At 56.2% G+C, this 23,674-nt stretch overlaps 1 protein-coding gene across 6 annotated transcripts in view; it reads right to left on the reverse strand.

The window, feature by feature from the left end:
- MPRIP (myosin phosphatase Rho interacting protein) overlaps window positions 1-23,674 on the reverse strand; it is a 76,288-nt gene that overhangs the window by 27,729 nt on the left and 24,885 nt on the right. For 5 of the 6 annotated variants that reach the window (XM_026054236.1, XM_026054237.1, XM_026054232.1 and 2 more), the window contains exons 4-9: window positions 15,900-16,051; window positions 12,039-12,123; window positions 9,114-9,324; window positions 7,940-8,099; window positions 1,857-2,001; window positions 1,550-1,666 (exon numbers count right to left, since the gene is read on the reverse strand). In XM_026054236.1, the coding sequence (XP_025910021.1) occupies window positions 1,550-1,666; window positions 1,857-2,001; window positions 7,940-8,099; window positions 9,114-9,324; window positions 12,039-12,123; window positions 15,900-16,051 (870 nt within the window). Of the gene's footprint in view, window positions 1-1,549; window positions 1,667-1,856; window positions 2,002-7,582; window positions 8,100-9,113; window positions 9,325-12,038; window positions 12,124-15,899; window positions 16,052-23,674 lie in introns of all 6 variants that reach the window. The other variant, XM_026054231.1, reaches the window with a different exon arrangement.

Genomic DNA, 23,674 nt, shown 5'->3' on the forward strand with positions numbered 1-23,674 from the left:
AAGGTGCAGGTGGGATCATGTTCCCAGGAATCTGGGTCCTGTTTAAAGTCTTTTCTCCAAGGGGGAGCTTCACAGGCAGTTCTATCCGCAGAGAACTGCAGAGCCTCTCTTGTTTCAAGCAAAGGATCTATGTTTTGGGTCCAAAAATAACTGGCTCCCAACCATGCATTTTGCAGAGAAGGAAAACAGAAGGGCTGAAAGCACTGCAGTTATTCAAGGGCTTGCTATTCATCAGCTCAGAAAAAGCAGGAAAATCCCTGATAAGCAGCATGTATACTACTCTTAGTTTTAAAATTCAAGTAAAGGTTTAAAAGCAGCCAGAGAAGAAAGATACTGCTAACACAGTAGTATAAGCACACATTTCAAGCTGGGCTGCAAGAAGACATTACAGAAGGGGCCAGACTGAGCAGGTTTCTCATACACGTCACGCTCTTTCTCCCAAGCCCATTTGCTTTGCGCTGAGTTCTCAGGAGAGGGCAGACAGTGTGTTTTTTGCCCMAAAAGGCTCAGGCTGAAAAGAGTCAAGTGGGGAGTGAAAGAGGCTGAAAGACTGAAAGGTCTGCGAGCAGCAATGCCGGAGGGTGTCGATGTTAGGAAACACAGGCAGACAAAGCACTCATTTAAGAGAGAGCCACATAACTCCAGCTCCTGCTCTGCTGTAAGCCCCAAAGCCTAACACAGGATGAACTCTGCCTCTGCCTTTATCCTGAAGGATATCTGATCTGATCCAGCTAACCCCCTGGCCAGGGGAGACCCTTGCAATCTCAGTCCCAAATCAGCAGCTGTTCAATTTTTTCTTCGGGTTTGGCTTTTACAGCATGGGGAGAGGCACAATCAGGCAGTGTTCAATGCAAGGAAAAAGTGTATTTCCCATCAACTTTTTTGCCTTGAGTAGATKAGCACTGTCACTTAATGTGCATTTCCTGCGTCTTTGTATTACCACCAAGAATTTAAAAGTCATTGTTGTAGATGTACAAATCCAAAGGCTATTAGAAAACCACTAAGCCAGAGCACTTTTCTGAGAAATCCTTGAACGGAAGCACTTCATCAACTRAAAACACAGCCTGTATTTGCAATGGCCATGTAATCGCTTTGAGAGATTAGCAAGCCTATTTATTTTGTTCCTATAGAAGAGYAGCAAGTGAGAGCAGAGTAATTCATGTTTATTTTGTCACTATTTGCCTCCAGGTCTGGTGAGCGTTTGAAATATGCAAGCGGAAGAGGAGACAGGATGTCGGGTTCAAACCTTCCTCGGGACTTCCTTCCACCAACACCAACTTGCAACTACATAAACAYCAGGGAATCTTCATGAGCAAACTGGCCCACGTGCTAGCTCTCCTCACTGAGCCAAGTGTGAACTGCTCTCCAAAAATGCATCAGCCAGGAACCGGCACTTGGTCTCAGTCCAGGGAGTGAGAAGGATCCAGGAAACTGCACTGACCTACGGTTCAGCTCTACACACGCTGCTGCAGCCCTGGTCAGCACGTGCCGAGGGCAGAGCACGGGAAGGGACTGATTCCTGACGGAATTAACGCCCGGGGCTGCTCACCGTCATAGAGGACTCRGTGGACCTTCTATCCAGTGATTTTGCTCGACGGTGCGGAGACAGTGGAGAAGCAGATGCATCCAGGATGGAGCCCACGGCGGCAGCTTCGGAAGTGAAGTCCTGTAGAAAAATTAACCCAGATCAGTCCAGTAACTGGGACAGCGAGTCCTAGATCCTGAYATAAAACCCCACAGAGCTACGGCGCATCACTTAGGCTCGGAATGAGTGCAATTGCATTTCAACACATATCTTAGAGTCTCTCAAGGTTTAGCTGGTTCCCAAGGCACCCAGCAGCAGCTGCAAACCTCACCCGTTTCCTTGGGAAAACCCTCTTCTCACTCCTGCCCTGCCGCGTATCGCTGGAGAGGGCAGCGGCTGCTGCCGACGTGTTCGTTTCCATGTGCTCTGCGTTCTCAATATCTAATGCCTCGAACTTTTCAATGACTTGGGATCGCCTGGAAAACACAGAGAAAGGGAAAACCAGAGCCGGTTTAACCACGAGCCCAGCAACTGCACTAAACTGCACAATCTCACAAAGTCTGGGCTCTCTGAGCATGGGGCGCAGAGGCCTCTGCAGCACCGCTCAGCCCAGTGCCCATGAACACCCAGCTTTCAGTCCCCGTTTCCTTGCAAGCTTAAGGGTGCACAAACCCAGGGAAAAAACCCACCCCAACCTAACCTGCGGCATTGTAACCAGGGCCAAAAAAGGGGAAAAAACAGACTACCCAGCTCCATCTGCGCTCCTGTAACTATCTAGGAAGCCCTTGCAAAACCAGCATTTTATGGTCATTTCAGAACCAGGGATTTTTAAGCGGCTTTGGCTTCAGTTTTGCCCTTCCTCTCCAAGGCTGCAGCTCACGAGTGGCCGCCCCACGCCATAGAAGAGAAGCAAAAGAATGAAGGTCATCCTGCAAAGCTGCTCCCTGACCCAAGGGGAGGAAATGCTGGTGTTTTCAAAGCATTTGGTGGTGCTGAGGGTTGTGTGCCCGAGGGGTTGGAGAAGCATCAACCTCTGCTCTCTAAACACAACCTGGGAACGCGGATTAACCTCCCCCAGCAGAAGGGACACCAGTGGAGCATCAAGTTAAATCCCAATTTCGAGCTTCCCCTAAAAAGTTAAATCCAGATGGGTTCTGGAAACAAAATACGGACCCACACATGCCGCATCTACAATCAGGGCTGTTTGCCTTATGTGAACCTCTAACATACCAGCAAATCACAACAGCAACCACAGGAGGGGGAACAGGTTAAACCAAAGCTTTTTTAACACTTCCCATGAAAATGAACACCAGGTTAGGACTCCAAAACATGACGGGTTTAGTTTTAAACTAGCATTTGCACCAAATTCCATAGGTAAGACACACAGGACATGCCCCCGTCGGGCTGGGGACCCAGCGCTGCTGCCCGGGGCGGCTGCAGAGCCCCACGCTCAGAGCACCCACCATGGAGGAAAGGACAGAACTGGGGTTGGAAGAGCTGGATTTGAGAATTTAAATCAATTTAGTGATTTTATAGGAGATCCATTCCGCTGTGTCCCAGTTTGCAGCCTAGGAGCAGACAGAGCCCTGTGCTCCTGCAAAGCTCCAGGCCCCATTGGGACGTTCTGTCAGCACAAGAGCTCTCAGTTCCCAAACAAAACTGCTTGCAGGGGGTAAAGCCAAGTCCTCTGGTTTATGGACRCACTGGGGACTGGTTTGGAGCCCCAATTTTTTTTAATCCAGCCATCCCCTTTTAACATGAGCTCAACTTTCTCTGCATCTCAGTTCAGGAGGGAATAAGAGGTCCATGAATTAACATTGTGCCCTATTAGGTGAAGGCCTGAAGGAAACCAAACCAGGAAAAAAAAATAAACATCAAACAAAATCAAAAGCAGGTTGATTTCTCATGAAAGGGGCTGCACCACCGGGTTGTTCTACGGCTTGAGATTGAGATGAGATGGTAGCGAAGCAGGCGAAGTAAAGGCGGACACGTCACACAGCAACACAGCAGGAGAAGGTGGAGAGCAACAAGACCTGGAAGAAAACAAGGCTGGAAAATGAATGAACAGAAGAGGAAATTATATATCTGCATCTACATACAAAACAAAATCAAAATCATTCCAGTAATTTGTCATTGAAAAAGGAGGAAAAATTAAAAAAAAAAAATCATTGCGACCAAATCACAGCCCCAAGGGTTAATATCATTCAGATGACAGGAAAAGAATCGTTCTCCCCATGGCTAAACGTTTCAGAAGGGTTACAGCCCACGGGGGAGGCTTCTCTTTTCGCCCCACGCTCATGAGACAGAGCCGGCCCCTTCCCACAGCAGCTCCATGGGGCCAAATCCAACCCTGAGGCCCGGGAGGGATGAGGAAGCCTTTGGAAAGCTGCAGGGCTGTTTAGTGCTTCGGAGAGCCAAGCTGGTGCCGAGGAGCATCTCTGGTGCAGGCAGTTAATGTCTTGCAGGCCGCCAGCCCCAAGCTGCAGGGTTTGGCTGTTAGGGGAAGGAGGGAGCGCGGCGGGAGCGGAGCCGAAAGGACCGGCGAGAGCTGTCGGTAAAGCTGTTCTCTCTGATTGCAGGAAAGGCCTTTTTCTTGCTGGATTCAGTCATTCTTTAGCAGCGGGAAGGACAGCGAACGTTGGGAAGAGGCAGAGGGATTTGCCCCGGAGATACACAAAAATGCAGAGGAGAGTTTTAAAAGATAAAGCTGCTCCGGGGGGAGCCGGCCAGCCTCTCTKTACCCACCAGAGAGGCATTTGGAGGGGAGCCAGATGCAGCTCCCAGGCTCCAAAGCCTCGGGAAGGCACTTGGGAAAGGAAGCTCTGGAAGCCACCGCAGGTAACTTGGGGATTTAGCAAGGACACAGATAGCTGCACCCTGGCTATGCTCCTGCAACGTCRCGCTCCAATTCAGCAGCTCTTGGCCAGCAGAGTCCTGGTCAATGGGAACCCCCATGTTTTTAGAGACTACATGCTCTCTTTTTAGGAAAGYCCCAGCCTGCTGACCTCCAACCCAGGCTTCCCGGCTGCCCGGGCAGCAAAGAGGGCACACGGTGCCCGCCGTTACCACGGGCAATCACACATGTCCCCTCCCGCGCCTCCTTGCTCCGCAGCGGCTCCGGAGTCTCTAACACCCCCTCGGATGCAGCGGGATGCACGCGGGGAGGGCAGCGCTGCCGGTGCCGGTGCCCRGGGCCCGTCCTGCCGCGTGCCAGCAGAGGGAACCCGCACACCGAACCTGGAGCCGGCTCCTCTGCGGAAGCTGCGGCTCTGCTTTCCCATCGCTTCCCATTCCTGCCTGGGGAGGAGGCTGCGAGGGCTCAGATGTCCCATCGTGACAGGGAAGAGATGGGTTCAAACCATCCACAAGCACATTTGCAACCTCAGCCCTACACATGCAGCACGGAGGAGCTCTTAGCATAGGGAAACAGGACAAGAAGCCTGAAAAACAGCTTTATCTGGAGTTAAGATGACACATGTGTTACTCCAGGTTGGACCACTGGATGCTTAATACAATCTTGTCTGCACCTCTGACATTCATGCACTGATTTATGATTAGCAGAAAAGGGGAGGAAGGGTTGAAAATACCAAAGGAGTCAAAGCGAGTTAGTTTGGTTGCACTGATGACCAAAAGGCAACTGTGAGCGGTGCCAACTCGGTGTCTCTGGGGTTTGCGTGTGCGCAAACGGCTTCAGGCGAGTGTCCCTGGACTTGTTAGTAGGTTACTGAGAAGGATTATTGGAAATGGAGTTAAATCCAAGGGGAGAAGTCGACCCCACGGCATGGAAACGAGTTATTATATTTGCTCAACCTCAGAGAGCACGGCCTGAATTTGGAGGAAAAAAAAAAAAAAAACAGAAGGGATATGTGGGCCAAGTAAACTCAAATTTAAAAAGCAGCCAAGCCAAGCGGAGCAGGGTGTCAATGAATGTTAATTCTCTGCTGTGATGCTAAATGGTCTTCCCACGGCCGGCCAAGGCCGCCTGAGCACTGGGAGCTCTGCTCCAGGAAACACAAGTTTTCCTGCCCATGCAACCTGGCTCGTCTCAGGAGGGGCAAATTTGCACAGGGCTGGAGGGGAGAACAAAGCAGCCGGTCCCTACGTGAAGCAGCCTGAGCTGCCCCTGCCGAGCGCCCATCCCCACTGCCGCAGGCCTGGGCCAAGCAAGGGACCCCCTTTCCCTGCTGCCTGCCGCAATCCCGCTTCCAAGCGGCTCTTCCCTGCTCCGGACGAGGCTCAACTGTGCCGGTMGCAAAGCGGGACTTTGCTTGAGCCCCTTTGCAGCCCCACAGCAGCAGCAATTCCCATTAATCCTGACCGCTTGGTGGAAAGCGCTCAGTGCCAGCCCAAGAGCCACCGCCGAARCAGGAGCTGTCCCGTACGACAGGGTATTTGTGGCCACCTTCCTCATCAGCACATCGGAGCCTCCCTGGCAGCTCTGGTATCCCTCAATTACATGCCTTTTGGGTCCCTTTTCCCAGCCCAGGCAGACCTGAGCAGGTACCAGGGTCTGGGGAAGATGAATGCTGCTCTCTGGGTGGCAAAACTGAGCCTGGCTTAGCCAGATATTACCAAAGCAGGCCCTGAGATGGCACTGCCTTTACTGCAAAAGATGGGAAAAGACATTTCCAGCAAGCTCAGAGCTAAACCGGGGGTGCAAGAATGCAGGATAGAGACACATATCTGCTCTTCTTCCTTGAGCAACGTTGCTCAGTTAAAGGCTCTGAGCTGGCATAGAAGAATATTTGCCAACAAGGATGTGTCAACAAAAACCTGTCAAATGGCCTCAGGAGCCCAGTGAGTAAATGGGCAGGAGACAACAGACATTTCCCCGGGAAAAAGGCATCCACCAGTGGGAAATGAAATGAAGAGGACGACATGTGGYAGCAGCTCCATCCCCCAGGGTTGCTATCTGCAGGTAAATCCCTGCTCCTCTCTGCCTCTTGCTGTCCCTGTCAGGCCTGGGGACAAGTTCAATCATAAATGGTGACTTCTGAGCCTCTCTGAAGTCAGTGTCTGCAGCTGGGGCTGCCAAGAGACTGGCACCGCATCCTTATAGTCTGGTCCGGACAGGAGTGAATTCTCAAGGCAAAAGGAAAGTCTTTCTGCTCCTTTACCCTTCCTCGTGCCAAGTGCTAGTCTGGCACTTAAACTGCGCATCGCTAGGGCAGGCCTGGCTTAGACAGCCATAAGGATCCACCTGCCAAGCTACAGCATGGGCTTGGAGCTGAGCCACGTCTCCCAGCACAGCTCTGAGTTCTCAGCAGGACAAAACCCGCCTGGAAAACAGTCCTTTAGGGCCCGGGAAGAAAGGAACTGGAAGCGCTTGCTGAAATCATGCTAGAGAGAACATGCCCAGAGGAAAACCAGGGCAAGCGATCAGCCTGGCAGACAGCCCTCCCGCCGGGGCCTGTCTCCCGCTTGGCTCTGCTGTCCTGGCTGCACAACCACATCCCTGCCAGGGCAAGTGCAGCCCCTCCTTCGCCTGGCCCGGGAAAGCTGAGCGTGCCCGTGTTTCGTGCCCATGTTTCGTGCCCGTGCACATGCAGGCGTCCTCCTGCCCTCCTCCAGCCGGGCTCCTCCCCCAGATTAAGGCCGTGACATTTTGAAACCTCTCTCAGCTCATTAGGCGCTTGCGTAACAGCGCCGGCTCCAGCCCCGTTTAGAGGAGTAACCTAATTAATGGTGCCAGCTGCCTCCGTGGGYTGGAAGGGGCAGGGGAAGGGTGGTCTTGCTTGCAAATGGGCCAGCTGAACTGCACCCACACAGCGTCTCGCCCGGCTGCCCTCAGAACAGTCTCAGCAGGGTGGCATTTGCCTCCTGGTGTCACTCAGGCTGCACTGCTGCCTGCCTGGTGCGGACAGGCCGCCCAGTTACACTTAAATCCAGGTGTCCTGGGAAGCACTGGAAGGGCAGAACAGTTTGGACTGGCCTCAGGCTCAGTCCTGCTTTGGGCAACTTGATGCTCCTCCACGTGGAGCTGCAGCGGGGAGGCGTGGGCCTAGCACAAGAGATGTCTCAAGCATGCAAGGAAGAGACCAGCCACTCATCCCTTACCTTCTCTCATTGCCAAAGAGCCGGGCCACTTCTTCTCTCCCAGGGCTACGYGCCCGGGTTCTCCGCTCTAGCCGTTTCCTCTCCACCTGGAAGGCCTCACGATTACTGATCCTAATGGCCTTGGGAACGTCGGCCAGGGTGGTGTACTGCCGGCTGGCTTTAAAAGAAAGGGGACGCCCCGATTTTTCAGCTCCCCTTGCTATATCTCTGCTGTTGGAGTCCTTGTGCATGGGGCAAGTGTTCTTCGAGTCCAAGGAGTTCAGAGAGAAGCTGTGAATCATTCGGTCGCCTGATCGGGTACCTGGGGAAGGAAAGGGCTGGGCATGCTCCTGTGAGGGCGATTTGGGATAACTGTACCTGTTGTTTGGGGTGCTGGGGCTGGGAGGGCTCGGTGGGGGCGGCAACTGCTGTTCTTCCAGCTTCGAGTCTTGCTTGGTCTTCTCCAAGGAAAAGTAACCACTCTCGACACGTGTCTTCCGCCCGCAGTCTATCCGGTCGCCATTCATGGAGCTCTCATCTGGAGGACAGAAAATGCAGCATGTTTGCTTTCAAGTCCYGAGTTCTGCCTTTTGGTAAGATATAAACAAACAAAAAGCAAATGGCCCATTTCCAATGTGCAACAATGTAAGAAATGAGAGCAGGGACAAAATGCCTGGACCCCAACTGAAACTGAAAGGTGTGAACTCCAGCACTTTTCACTCACATATAATTTTTGCTTCAAGGAAATCAAGCAGATGGGAGATAAGCCGGGAAATCCCGCAATTCTCTTTGGGGAAATGGCGTACAACTAATTGCCCAACTGTGCCCCAAAGCATCAGGGGCGAAATCCTACGGATCTCAAATCCACCAACAAAGAGCAGGAGAGAGGAGGGAAAAGCAGCCCCTGAGCTCACTGCTCAGCTCACAGAGATAAAGGAAACCTACTCCGGGTGTCTCCCCTAAATCCCCTCAGGATTTATCCAGAGGGAAAACAGCCCAGGGCAGGAAAAAAGCCCCAGCCCCTATTGTTCACAGGAGAACAATGCAGCAGCCCCAGGCGCCTTCCCCGGCCTAATCAGGGAGACCAAATATAAACAGTTCCCCCGATGCCGGGACAGGATGAGGAAGCGGCGCGCGGGCCTTGGCAGTGCCGATAACCGGGTGAGCGGCACACAGGCTACCGGGGCACGGGCAACACTGGGGGGACCTCACAAAAAGCACCTTTCCCTCTGCAGAGCCTGGCTGCAGCGGGAGGAGCGGGTGGACAGAGGCCAGGCAGCCTTGGCTCCTCTCTGCAGTGTTTGGTCCCAGATTTTCCTCTAGGTCCGTGTCCTTTTTTGGGATGCAATTTAATATTTTAACTAAGGTCACTCTGGCTGGCTGCTCTCCAGAAGGGTGGCCTGGCACTGCCCCAGCATATAGACCTACCTGTGCACGTGGGCCTTGTCTGAGCATGGGGAGCCAGCCTAGGGAACTGAAACCATCAGAGTTTTTCCCTTTTCCCCTCTTTTGGGGGTTCTTTTTTGGGCTGGCTCAACACCCTGCCCCTCACCTTCTTTGCCATCCAGCGTGGGCTCCTTCAGGGAGCCGGCAGCTGCTGCCTGGCCCTGCACGGGGGTCTGAGCTGGGCCGAGGCCGCTGCTGCCGTCTGCTTGRTCTTTGCCCCTCATTTCCTCCTGCCAAAGCGTGGACTTGGTGGCAGGGACCTTCTCTGCGCTGGGGATGTTGCTGCTGGTCACAGCCATCTTAGCAGGACCAGGCTCCTAAAGACAAGAAGGGAACAGCAGGGTTAGAGGGGGACGATTGGGGGCTTCCTTAGCTAAAGTGACACGCGTCACGCTCACGGGGAGCCGTCCCTCTGTGGGAAGAGCTCCTGAAAATGCCTGCACTTCTCCATTCATCTGCTCGGATGAGGATGCAGAGCAAAGTGAGCAGCTCCCAAGAACATGACCCGGTAGCTCCCGTCCTCTGTCCCCTCCTGGGGCTGCAGACACCGACCTCAGCTGCAAATCTACCCGATTGCAGCTGCGCAGCCACCTCCAGCAGCACTGCAGGACCCGGGCAGGTCTCACCTACCTCCTGCCAGCGGCCACCAGCTCCTCTGGCAATGGCCCCGCAGGCTCTGCACAGAGCCAAGGACACCTCCTGCCCTTCCCTCCCGTGTTCCCGGTGCTCCGCGAGGCTGGGAAATCACGGCCTCCCCGGCGGGTGCCTCCGAGCTTCCCGGCCCCTCCACGCGCCAGCTCCCAGGCAGCTGCYGAGTTTAGCAAACACAGACCAACCCCCCGCCTCTCTCCTGGGTCCCATTTGTCAGGATTGAATTTGCTCGCACTGAGCAGCAATGGCAAAAAGGGAAAAAAAAATCAAGCWAAAGGACATCAGATGGAGAAAACCCATTCCCTGTCACTAGCAGCTGCGCTGTTTGTTTGTCACAACTGCTTTGTTATGGGCCATTGATAAAAAAAAAATAAAAAATAAACCCAAAAAGGGCTATATCCCTCCTGGGTGTTTTGGCTACATAACAGGACGTTTGTTCTAGGAAGGAAGGATGATATCGCGTCGGGCTTTATGGTGTTTTAAAACAATGCCCAGCATTTTAATGCCTCGCTAGGTGTGACGGGCTCTGGAATAAACCCGAGCGCGGTGCCACTTCGGGCCGAGCTGGCACCGTGCAGGCTGCGGCACGGGCTCGGCGCTCACCCGCCCACCAGCTATTGCAGCTCCTTTGGGCTTTGCTCATTAGCAGCTGCTTTGCTGTTTTTGTATTAAGTTGCTGTATTAGTGGCCAATTTTCCTTTAAGTCACCAAAGGCCATTAACTCCCCTCTTCGTAGTCCCCGTGTTGGGGATAATGTCCTGGTCGCTGGCAGCCTTTCAGTGGCCAGTGGGTCAATGCAGGCGCGAGGGATCGCAGCCCTGCTCCAGAGCAAGCAGCAAGTTGACCTCCATTTAAAAAAAAATCCCCCTAAAAATATTAAAAATACCCTCCTAAGAGATGAGGATTTTGTAGGCAAACGACCGTCCTTCCAGAGGAACGAGGCTTCCTCCAGGAGGAGAGGCAAGGCAGCCAAGTTCAAAGGAGCCAATTCAGGCCCGTGCGGTGCCGCTTCTCTCCTGGGCACTCTCCGGCCGCCTCCCGCTGCCCACATCGGCCTGGAAGCCAAACATACGGGAAAAGGAAGGAGCCCGAGTGGTGGGAAAAGCCGCGGCGCGGGGATGCTCCGCCGGGGCGGCCGGAGCCCGGGCGTGAGCGGCCTCCCTGCGGYTGCTTCCCTTATTTGGTGCTCAGGAGCGCGGATCCTGTACGGTTTCCAAGCAGTTGCCATGGCGACGGGATGGAACCCGCAAGGATGTTTTTTTTTTCTGGCTCCGGGCCCTTCTCCTCCGCCCCCCCTTCCCTCCGCAGTGGCCCCCTCCTGAACCCAGCTGGTTCCTCCCCATYCCTGCCCGGCCACATGGGCTTCCCGGCCACCGCATCCTGCCGAGGAAGCCCCCACAGGCTCCAAGGAGAGGCCTGAGGCCGGACAACTCAAACCATGTCAGGTCTCAGCAAGGAGGTGCCACCCCGAGCACCACCGGAGCGCTTGAGCAGTTGCCACCAGCCCAAGTCTCTGGCAGGAGGTGGCTCAGAAGGTGACRGTGCAACCAGCTAAATGATCTTCCCCGTTTTTATCCCCACTGCCCAGAAGGTCTTAGCGCAGCTAACTTGATTCGAGTGACACCAAATGAAACCCTCCTTGCAACCAGCCCATCAACCACGGAGGAATCCAAGGGAAACCCAAGAGCTGCTGCCAAGCAGAGAGCAGGGGAGGCCGGAGCTGCTTCCCGGCGGGCCGGCTGAGCTCTCCCAGGCGGCCCCTCGGAGCGGCAGCCGCGCGCGCAGAGGTCAGGCCGCTCCGAGGACGCGGCCGTTCTCAGCCCCGGAGCCAGACGCGCGCGGCCTCGGGGTCAAATTCCAAATCTGTGGGATTCTCCCCCACTCCGGCCACGTGGGAGCCCGGCAGGAATGAGTGAGTCACGGCCGGCCCCGGTTTTTACCATTTATAGTCACAGTGAGCGCGAAGGCCTCGCCGCGTCCCCGGAGAGCGCAGCTCCAGTCCCAAAGCTCCCAGCCTAGCCCTGGCCTTTAGCATTTTCCTTTCATTCCCATTATCTCCAGGGTCATCTCCAACCGGGTAASTGGAGCCCTATGGAATTTCAGCATGTTTCTGTCTAAAAGGCCCAGGAATGGCCAGCATCCCTTGCCCGTTGTGTGCCACGCATGTCCCCTGTCCCTAGGAGACCCACATTGCAGAGCTGATGCCATTTTGCACCGGGGACAGAGGAGAGCACGGGGCTCCGTTACATTGTCTCTGGATATATTCCCTATGGAGTGAGCAAGACCATGGCTTGAGGGGCACACAAACTGTTCCCCTCTGGGAACACGTGTTTCCCTGGGCCATGAGGGATCAGGTCACGGTGTCACCTCCTGGGGTTACCTGGGGAGTTGGAGGCTCCACCTTCCTCTTCTTCTTCTGATTCTGCTTGTTCGTCCTTGGATAGACTATCAACATCTCCAGCCACCTGCAAGCAAAGGAGAGCAAACGGTGAGCTCTGTGCTGAAGAACAGGGAAGGTGACAGGCAGGGAGAAACGAGTGATGCTCATGCTCAGGCACGGGGGGCACACACTGCTCATGGATGCAGATCCCAAAGCTCCTCCGGAGACTCCTCTGGCAACACCACCCGGATGAATCCTCATTCCTCCTTCACATTCCAGTAGAGCTCTCGGCTGCCCTGCCGAGATGGAGTTTGTGTAGGGGGCATTTGGGAGGCATCAGCGTTTCCACTACCAACCACAGTTTTCAGAGGGTTATAAGATGGCCATAAAAATTCCCCCGAGCTGGAACTTGGCTTGCAAAACTCGACCTCTCCAAGATGGTTAGGGTCAACACAGTGAACAGTACACAGAAGCTGTCCCAACACTCGGCACACATTCAGGGGAAAAACAACTTCTAAGGAAGGACAGAAGAGAGGAGGGACAGGGGGCAATCCCAAGGCAACCCCAGGATTGCTTTGACTCACACACTGCTCGCTCCAAGAGAGAGGATGTGGCCAAGGGGGACAAGGGACAGGAATTAAATGATACGGAAAGGCAGCTGAGGGCTCCTCAAGAGCATCCTCTCGGAGTGGGCAGATCCTCGCGGGCAGGACCTCCTTTTTTCAGAGATGTTAACACCAACACGTTGCACACAATGCCTTTTTGTCTAAGAAAGGGCACGATAAACTTGGCATTTGGAAGTCCAGTCCTTGTACAAGTCATTTGTTTGGTGGATTCTCCTATCCCTTGTCACTAGGGCCTGATGAGCAGCCCAGGTATCTGTTACCTCCATGAGGATCCACGGACTGATGGAAACTTTCCATGCTTTGCTCTCCTCCTGCCCTCACTTTGCACACTGCTGTTGCAAAGAGGTCTGAGATGACCACATCAAGTGGGCTTTGGTTAAGCAATAAATGCCAGGAACCTACAACGAGCGTAAAACAAATTCTCCCCGAGCCGGCGAAATCTTCCTGTCGTGCTGCAACTGCAAATGAATCTCGGCTGGCTCGCAACCAGAACGGGACTTTTCCAGGGTGATTAATGCTTGCAGTCAGAAGCAAACACGCTCCTTCAAAATACGACGCCGGGCCAATGAGCAATAAATCAGCCCCACCTTGCTCTGCAATGTCTCTCCCTCTTGGCACTGCGAGCAGGATCCAGGAACAAAAGCCTGAACTGTGTTCTGGAGCACGGGGGAGAAGGGCAAGCCGAGCAGGGCACCGAGGGGCCGTTCTGCCCTGTTTTGGGGCGTCACGGAGCACAAAGAGGAGCCTGAGGACCGGGATGAAGGGAAGCGGCAGCGCGAGGTCAGGGGAGCAGAGCTCAGCGAGAGGCCGTGGGAGGCTGCGGATTCTCTGGGAAGGGAAAACAGGAACCTCCCGCGGAGCAGAGAGGAACCCAACAGGCAGAGCGGGACGAGCCCTGGTCTGGCTCTGCTCCGCCTGCGGCACCGGCGTCCTGCCCAGGAGCCTCCCCTTCGCAGGGTCACCAGCAAGGGCCCAAGCCCATTAAAAAGATATGAGTCGTGAGCTTGGCTTTGCAAGGACAGGTCTGCCTGGTCRACGTGGCTCAGGACTCAGAGGGGATTCTCTGCACATCACTGAACATCACACGGAAGTTTTGATAAGGAAAAAGTAAGCATTCCAGCCAATTCCCAGGCTCTCTGCAGGGAAAGGCCTATTTCAGCTAGTATTTATGAAAACGAGAGAGTCACAACCAAAGATAGTGCTTGGAAATAAAAATGATTTCAAAAGGAAGCACTGAATCCTTTCATTGCAAGGCTTGGAAGAGAGGAGAAGATGGCCTGCTTCTGAGAGAACAGGAAAGGGGTTTAAACCCCTTCGCTTTCGGCTCAGTTTCAAATGGCAGCTGATTTTGAAACCCTGAGCTTCCTCTCGGGATGATATCTCTGCTCCCCAGGCTGTCCTTTTGCCCTGCTTGGAGCTGGGTGAGCAGCTCGGGATGAAGCCACCGAGCGCTGAAGGTGCCGGCTCCTGCCTGGAACACGGCAGGATCCAAAACGAGCAGAGCGGGAAGTGCTCGCAGTGAACACAGCAGCATCACCATCCCTTGGCCTGCGCCAAGAAACACCCTCAGCACCTCTGCCTTCGACCCGAGTTCCACGTGAGCCTGAGATCAAGGGACGAGGATGTTTCTAGGTCACCACCCAGCACCTGGAGCTGGGAAATCTCCTGGGATTTGCTCTCTCGAGTGGCTTAATCTTGGGCGTTGCTGAGCAACCGCATCCCAGCGGCAGGCACTCCTATGAGTGATGATATTTTAATCTTCCTCTAAGGTCAGCTGCTCAGCTGGGACCGGGGGGTGCTGGGCTGTAACCAGACCCCACTATTTTCCCTCTCCGCAGAGAACAGGCATGGAATGGACAGGCCCTGCCAAGACAAGACAAGGACATGAATAAAAACAGAGCCTCGAGGGTGCCCTAGGGGAGGCGACACTCGGGGCTGGACAGGCAGCCCTTGGACCACCCAAACCATCGCTGATGTTGGGAACGGGGGGCTCTGGCGTGGCTCAGGGGCTCCAGGAGACCGGCACTAACCCCAAGGACACCAAACACGTCAAACCTGCCAGGCTGCAAAGCAGCCCCAGGAAGCTGCACGATGAGATCCTGYGGTGAAGGCACCAGCCACCGCAGCAGTCACCTTGGCACAGACACCATCCAAGCCAGCCCCGGGGCCACCCTGCAGCTGGGCCTCTTCCCTCGGCCAGGAAATAGCTCCTTTTCTTCCCCCGGCTGGGACCAAAGCTGCCAAGGGCAGCCAGGGAGCATCTCAGCATCGGTTGCGCTCACCAAACATTCAACAAACTCGGGGGTAATTCCGCTCCGTGCCGCAGCAAACACCTCTGTTCTGCAGCAGCAAGCAGGATATTGCCCAATGGCAGACAACAAAACTGACCTGAATGTGGTAGCTTCAGAAGTCCCTAGTGACTCAAGAGCATCGCAGCCCTGGGGCCCAGCCAAGGCTCCTGAAAGAGGCCGAGCTTCCTGAATCACTGGCTCTAGAAGGTGTCTGGCACGTTGGGAAGCCTCAGGCTGCAGCGCGGCTGAGCACACGCACTAAGCACCGAGGATGGGCTTAAATCATCCACAGGTCCCTGCTGGAGTCAGTGCTCATGTTCACCCCATAAATCTGGCAGCTCCGGGGGGTTGCTCAGGCTCCTGCTGTCCTGCAGAGCACCAGGTGACTCCCACAGGGAGCAGAGAAGGGAAAAGCAAACCTGTGCTTGCCAAAAAGGAGGAGAGGAGCGAGGCTGACCGAGAGGGAGCGATTACACCGAGCTGTCAGGATCACCCTCGGAGCAGGCAGCTGCCAACACGTTCRAAGCTGAATCTCTTTACGCCTCCCAGCTCCTTCCCTGGGGCGCACATCTGTGCCCGACCTGTCCAGATGTGCAGCACGCTCTGCCAAGCGGCCTCCACGCTCCCGCTTGGGACTGGCAGCCAAGGCTGTTTTGGAGATGGAAAGTGGTCTTGGTGAAGAGCCCTGCAGGAGCCCCATGCTGCTTTGCACAGCCCTGGMACCAGCAGGCACGGACACAGAATCCCACTACCTCCAGGACAAACCTGGGGAGGTGTAAAATATACCCAGGTGGTTGCAGGGACTGCAACACATGGCTCAGTCTCAGCGTGTGGTGGCGCGCCTCTGGTGGGGCTGTGCTTGGGCACAGCGTTGCCCACCCTCCTCTTCCTCCCTGCTGTACACGGAGCCCCGAGGGCGGCTCGGCCCCCGCATCTGCACTCACCCGCTGATGATCTCCTTGTTCTCCGCTCGGATGAAATGCTCCTTCTCCGGGGTCAGGATGCACAAGGAGAATTTCTGCCCCGTCCGACTCTCCCCATCTACCACATCCGTGCATTGGTTCATGTTGATGGTGCCCTGCGGGAGTGTTGTCGGCTGGAAGGAGAAGGAGAAAGGAGGAACATTTAAGTGGAGAAGAGCAGACCAGTATAGAGTTCACATGGAGCCCTAAAACCTCTCCTGGTGGATGCAGGCATCTAATGGACCAAGACTTTTGTGACCTTGTGCAACTCCTGGCCCTGCCGGGAACCCATTTTGCCCTTCCCGCTGCAGAAGGGCATTTGCCCTGCTCCAGGCTGGTCCTGGCTGGAAGATGCTGGCAAGAGGGGAGCGTAGCGGGGAGGAGGGCACAAACCTGCTTTTTCACGGGCCAGGCCAGCAGCCAGGCCGGCCGTGAGCGCGCACGCACATTGGGATTTTCCCATTGAAGCTGGTGAAACGYGGAGTTTGCCAGTGCCTCCCCTTGCTGGCGCCCGGCGCACAGCCCAGTGCTGCCCACGCAGGTGCCCAGGAGCGCAGCCGGGCAGGGACCGCAGGGAGATGCGTCGGTGCTGACGGGAGCTGGCGGCTCCAGCTGGAACAGCTCATCCGATCAGCGCCCGGCCTCCTTCACACCAGGGACGCTGCGGGCGCCATCCCCATCCCTGACCGAGCGGTGCCCACAACGTCCCGGCATGAGGACAACGTTCCCGGGAGCGGGAGCCGTGTTGATACTGACTCCACACGGCGCCTCTTGCTCGGGYAGGTCCCCGGGCAGCACCTGAGCCTTCACTCGGGACACCAAAAGCAAGTGGAGGCCCCTGCACTGAGGGGCTTGCAAAGCAGCTCCAAGGGGGCTGCAAAGCAGCTCGCTGGCTCTTCCTCACCCCATGCACCTTCTGGAGGGCAAGGCTGACAGAGAATAACATCTGGCAGAGGGTTTTGCCATGGAACTGGGCTCCCTGACAGCACAACCCCCCCAAAAACAGCCCGCGCGGTGCAAGGAAGGAGCCCGCAGCCCTGCAACCTGKGTTGACAGTGGCCAGCTCTCCCCCAGCGCCACCAAAACCCCTCTGTTCCTCCCCAAAGCTGGCACCGGTGTCCCCGGATGCTGGGGGGAAGCGCGGGTCCCGCCGCGCCGCCTGCCTCCTCCACCCGCTGCCGCAGGAAGTCAAGTCCTAAGAGGATTTTTTGTCTTAGACAACAAAAATAAAATCCCGCTTTCCGGTAGCTATAAAAATCCTACGGAAAAACTTTCTCCCGCTCCAAGCRGAGGCTTAGAAACGTTTTGGCTCGCTCGGCCTTGGCACAGCCAAGGCTTCCAGGACCGTAAAACTCGGGATTGCTGCGTGGGCTCAATCCTGTTCTCCACCCGGAGCGCTTTAACATGACGGAGCACAACCAGGACACAGGAAAAAAATAAAACAGGATGAGGGTTTCTCCATCCGATCYGCTAAAGGGCACGTGAGGCCACTGCCTCTCTCCCTCTTAGCACGTTCACCCTTGAGCCCCCCAGGAGGTTTGCGGSTGCAAAGGCCGGTGCTGGGTGGGCTCATGGTGCCCGGAGCGGGTGGGACAGGAGGAGATGCTCCCTGGGGATGGCAGCTCCTCTGCTTGTGCTTGGCAGAGCCCAGAGCGGCTTTCCCTGCTCGGGGCTCTGCCAGGCACGAGCACGAGCTCTGCCAGGCACGATCGAGTGGCACCACACGGGTGCTGAGGACACCCTGAACCCCCTTCGTCTTCTCCTGTAAGCAACAGGGAGTGAAATGGGGAGGAAAACGCACTGTGGGCAGCATGCACGGGAGGCATCGAAGCCTCTCCCAGGGCGCTCGGCACACTCCCGTGCACCTCCTGGGAGGAGCTGAAACCTCCCAGGCAAAACAGCCTCACTCGGGCGTTATTTAAATTCTTTCACCTCTCTCCATTCCCTCCCTCGGAGCCAGCTCGGGCACTTTGAAGCGAAGCGCAATGCAAATACGGCGAGGTGGGAAGACGCAAACAAAGGGGAGCTCCGTGCGAGGAGAGGCGGCGGCGCCGCAGCCGCCCCGCGCGCCCCGKGCGAGAGCAACGCGGCGCCTGGGAGCGCGTCCAAAACACCCGGGGGTCCCAGCGGGGACCTTGGGGCAGGTGACAGTCACTCCCTGCCAGTCCCTGGCTCCCGGCTTGCTGCGGAGCTAAGGAATCGGAGGTGGCATCGCTGTCTGGCACTGGCTCCATGGTGTGGCCCGCGGACACCTGCCCCGTGCCCTTCTCCAACGCAGACTGAGGGCTGCGAGGSGGGTAAAAGCAACGTGGGGCGCTGCGCTGGTCCCCGGGCAGAGGGGACTGCAGGATCCAGCAACTGCAGGGGGAAGAGAATAAATAAATRSWAAGTAAATGAATAAATAACAGAGGGCAGAGACGCCAAGACAATAACAAGGCAGGGATTCCAAGCGAGCCTTTGAAGAGCAGGTGCTTTGATACCAGCTGAACACCAGCGTGTGTGTTAGGTGCAGCCCGAGGGCCGCAGGGAGGGCAGGACGGGCGCCCCGGGACCGGCCCTGTCTCCATCCGCCCGTCTCGGCCACCGCAGGGACAGCGTCTGTCCCCGGGCGCTGGCGCCCGGCCCGGCCTTTGCCGGCATCCGATGCGGAGCGTGGCCCTGTGATCGGATTTGATCCCGGGGATGCCTTTCAACTTGGAAACTGGAGGAAAAGCAGGAGCGCGTCAGCGTATGCAGCACAGAAGCAGAATGAGCCCCTGCTTTGTGAGCAGAGCAAGGGYCAGGCCAGGAGGATGCATGGAAGGGATGGAGGGAAGGCTGTTTCTCTTCCCCACCTGCCCTCTGCAAGCCATGGATCATTCCCTGATAAGGCTCCATCTTGGCTGGAGAAGAGCAAGACGTGCCACRCAGTCTGGGTGCAGCTCCAACTATTTCCCCCTCACTGGGGAATGCATCCCACGATCCCTGACCCAACAGAGAGTCACCTATGGCAGCAGCCTGTGGTCGAGCTCTTGAGGATCCATCCAGACCCAGCTTCCACATAACACAGGTTGCCGAAACCTGGGGGGCAGCATCTCAGGAAAAGCGAGGGGCAGGGGGGGCAGGAAACCAACAAAAGGAACATTTTGTTTTCTGCCAAGAACCAGGGGTAAAGTCTCAWCTGTCTCCAGCAGCCTTGGCGCGGGGGCTCAGCCATCCTGCCTGCACCGTGCCTGGACCCCAAACAACCCTGCGGGCACTTGCTGCCATTTCCACATGTGGCAGCTGAGCAATGAACCCACCAGCGACAGCCAGGCCTGATGTGTCCTGCATCAGCATCCTGCTTGGAGGAGGAAGATGCCACCTCGGAGCATCTTCCCTTGACCGCCCACAGGGCATGAGCAGCCTGTAAGTGATAGAGGGAAGACATCCCAAAGTCACACTTGGCTCCCCTGGAGTCTCCTGCCATCCAAAAAGCATCTCCTCCTTTCCCAGACGGAGCCACCGAGGCACAAACAGTGTCCTGCAAACATGGCCTCTCCTTCACGGACACCGAGGGCTCGGGATGAGGTCCCGGTTGGAAGGATCCAGTGCGGGGAAGTGCACTCGGGGATGGGCTTGCAAGCCCTGCGCACCAGGGCCTCGCAAGGGCCCTCCGAGCCTCYACCAGGAGATAACGCGATTCCAGCTAAGCTTTCGCCAGGGGGAAGGAATTTCTTCCCCGGGAGCAGCTTGGGGAGGGGGCGAAGCACCGGGGCCAGGGAGGAGAGTTCAGCCAGGGGCCGCTTTTAAGGAGCCCCGGTGTTTACTTCCCCCGACAGCGAGTCTAAACAGAGCGCGAGGCCTCGCTGCCGCCGAGCGCCCGGGGCCGCCGCTCCTCTCGGCGCCGCCGCGGGTGCCCCGAGCCGGGGGGCTGTAGGGGGACCCCCGAGCGCCCGGCCGCGCCGGGCCGTTCCCTGCGGAGAGGGTCCAGCCAGGATGCAGATCCAGGAGGCTGGATCTGGAGCTCGGCCTGGCCTTATATGGGGATTCTGGCGCRCAGGAGCCGCCATCCACCTCCAAGTGGGGTCGGGGGCTGGCAGCAGCTCCCCCCTCGCCGCTGCCTCCCCGTTAACCTCTCTGCTGCCGAGAGGCACGGGCGCGTGACAAGGAAAAGCTGCATTTAACGTGCAAAAAAAMCCCACCTTCCCCTCCTAGGAGGTGGGCGGGAGGAATAAATGATAATAATCCAAGCCCATCTGCTCCCAGCTGCCAGCATGGCATCCTCCCGAGGAACAGGCGCAAGAGGCGCCGAGTCCAAAGGGAGGCAAATATCCGTGGCATGCGAGGGGGTGGTCGTGGCAATGGGCCAGGGAGCAAAGGGCCGGCGCTCCGGCAGCGCGCTCGCCGCCGGGGACGATGCTGGTGCGAGGCCTTGGCGCGCAAGGCCTTTGGACACAGCACACGGCCTTTGCGGGGTGGCATCGTTTGCATTCTGATCTTTAAACGTTAAAGAGCCTGGTTGGAAATTGGCCTCGTCAGCTTTATGCTCCCTGTCCTGGGGAGGAGCTGGATGGGGGGCCGTATCGCACCCCGCACGGATGGGTGCTCCCCTCCTGCCGGGCCCCAGGGCCTCCCCAAACCCGCAGCATCCACCCAGAGGCCCGGAACGCCACTATGGGCACCAGGAGATGCCAGTTTGGGACACAACCCAACGTGCCTGTGACACAGCCAGGGAGCTGGGGGGCCTGCAGTGACCTGGGATAAACCTGGGCATGGGAATACAAGGAGAGCCGGGGGGAAAAGGCCTGTCCATCTTCACCGTTAACACTGCCCACAACGGTGCCRCTCGCTAGCAAAGCCAAGAAGCTACCCAAGCGATTGTCACTGGTGTTTTTGGTGAGCCCTCCCAGAAAATGCCAATAACGTGGGTGAATTAGTGAGGAATCCTGACTGCTGAGTGGCACAGGGCTTCGGGATAACAAGACGAGTCTCACCCTGACCCTACTGCACATGGACAACACGCCGTCCTCCTCAGGTCCCTCTGCTGTCACTCATGGGCTTCAAAGCTCTAAGCAAAAGTGCTCACCCAAATCAGAGCTGCTGCCGTGCTAACCACACTAACCAGCACTGTGTTGTGGGGAGCCACCAGGAGACCCTTAGGTGGATGTTTCCTTCCCATCCCATTCCCCAGCTTCTGTTCTCCAGAACACGGAGTGACCGAAAAGCAGGAGCCCTTGAAACCACCCAGAGCGGGACCTGTCACTGTGGGGCCTTCCAAAGTCAACAGTGGCAGTCCCTGAGAGGAGAAGCACCCAGGCTCTCAGCCATGGAATGCGTCTGCAGGCTCCGACGAAGGAAACAGCCTCAACCCTCTCTTCTGCAAGCCAACAAGTGCAAACCCAGCCACAGAAAGAGGCMTTGCTCAGCACCCCCTGGGAATGGAGCAGGGGTTGGCAGGGTGGGATGTTCACAGGGACATCTTGGACCAACCTCACACAAGCCAAGACAGGGATCCTCACACGCTGTCATGGAAAGTCCAGGGCTTGAGCACTGCAGCCTGCTCGGAGCAGGGCGAAAGCAGCAGGTAGGGAGACAAGCAGGAAGAAAAAGCCACCAGAGCAGCCAACACTCCTCGTGCCACCCAGGAGGGCAGCATGACCGTTCCAACCGCACGTAAGCTTGACCTACTCCATGCCCCGGAACCTGAGGATCCAGGCGATCCCGGCCTAAGTGGCTCGTCACGCCTGGGGAACAGCTRCCATGTGGCCGCCAGGCTTCATTCCAGCTCCATCCCAAACTTGATTTCTGCAGGAACTCCCGCTCTTGAGTACTCAGCAGAGCACAGGCCTCACAGAGCAACGCTGTCCCCCAAGCCCCCAGCATGGGAATGTCCCTGCAGCCGGGGCTCCGCGCCAGACAAATCACACTGGTCCCCAAAGAGTCCAGGCTGAACCTTAAGGCTCCGCTTAATGACCAAGAGGCTGGCACTGCTAACAGGTCACAACCATGGCCATGACAGCGGCACAGGCTCTCTTAAAGACCTTGGCTTTTGAAGCGAGCTTTGGGTAGAAAAACGCTGGCAAGAGGGAAATTTCCCAGGTTCTGAATCCTTAAGACAGCTGAGAAACGGCACAAAAGACATTTCAATGAAAAGGGTTTCATTCCTTAGAAAAACAACAACAAAAAAAGGCTTAGAAAATGCACCGAGGGCAAAGCTCATACTCACTGCTTGATTTTGGAGCCAGGCTGCTTGCAAAGCAGGAAAATGCTGCCGCTAATGTCGGCTCCAACATTGTTTACAGCAACAAATGCCCCTGGAAGAACTCCCAAGGTCTTTTGTTCGGCTCTGCTCTGACCTCAGGGCAACTCCCACCACGGCCAGGAGGCATCTGAGATGCTGCCATCCTTGCAGCACCGGGACGTGCTGCCGAGCACACGGAGGGGACCAGGAGAGCCGGGTCCAGGACAAGACGACCCAAGGGAAGGCAAAGGCAGGGCCRGCACGGAGGCTGCACATCCATGTGCCTCATCCTCGGATGTCTCATCCCAAGCAACCTCACAATCCCTCCTACACGTATACCTGGCATATAGGACAACATAGGACAATAAAGCAAACAGAGGTCTTCAYGTTCCTCATCATCACAGCTGCCTGAAGCCACCTTGGTGGCCCGGCCATGACTCACATAATTCAAGGCCTTGCCTTGTGCTGGCCCAGGGAACTGCACAACAGAGYTGGGTGAAAAATGGTAACGGTTTCCCACAGTAAAAGAACAAATAAAACGGCAAGAAATTTCCTGGTGTCTCAGGAGGAGAAGAAAAAATAACATTTTCAGTTCCAAATGAACTAGAAATTTTCGTTTTTCCACTAAGAACTAAAATAGAAACAAAAGGGAGTGAGGCAGGCACTGGTTTTTGGTGGACAAAGTCAGCAGAAGCTCTCAGCAAAGCTCCACTAAACTCGCCGGACAGACATGGAGTTAAACCGACTTAACCCAGCTACATCAGCCTGGTGAACGGGGACAGGGCCAAGCTGTCAAAACCAAAGCACAGGAACAGTCCATCAGTGGGCAAAGCCCCAGTCTGGGCAGCAGAGATTCCTGGGCCAAAACCTGCATTTTCCTTTTGTTTTGTCACCTCTGCACTTGGCCGAACTGCAAATTCAATCCCTACCCACACGTGTGTTCCCAGGGAGATTAGGTCCAGGTCAAGCGAACGGCTGCAACTCAACTCACAGATGTTAATCCTCCAAGTGGAGATTCTCACAAGCAAGTGCTTTTCCTTCCGAGTAATCACAGGGGATTTAGCTAGAGAGGGGAAAGCCAATTGATTGTCGTTCAACGCTCTTCCTGCCCTGCTGCTCGTATGCAGATAAGCCCAGCACCTGCCTCCATTTCGTTCTGCTGCAAATTCGCCGGATCCATCAGGGCTGCGGAGAAGCCCCGCGCCGGTTGTGTCCCACACTCCGATTTCACGCTGCCGAAGGAAGGGGCTGCGCGGGCTGCGGAGCTGGGGCTGCAGCAGGAGCATCGGCCCCGGCCTCCGGGGGCTGCTGAGAAGCACAACGCAGACCCCCGCAGCACAGCCTGAATTTMAGATTAGCCAAATTTGCAGGGCCTGAATTTCAGATTAGCCAAATTTGCATTTTCAGCAGCAACCAACGCTTCCCAGCATTGATCAAGCCCAGAACCACCAGCTTTGCCTCCAACGTGCCCTACCACCCAAAGCCAATCCGTGTCATTCGACCGCGTGGGGATGGCTCCAGGCAGCACGGAGCACCTTGGTGCAAAGGATATTGG

Source organism: Nothoprocta perdicaria, unplaced genomic scaffold (assembly GCF_003342845.1).
Source record: "Nothoprocta perdicaria isolate Ctin4 unplaced genomic scaffold, notPer1 scaffold_12, whole genome shotgun sequence".
Taxonomy (NCBI): domain Eukaryota; kingdom Metazoa; phylum Chordata; class Aves; order Tinamiformes; family Tinamidae; genus Nothoprocta; species Nothoprocta perdicaria.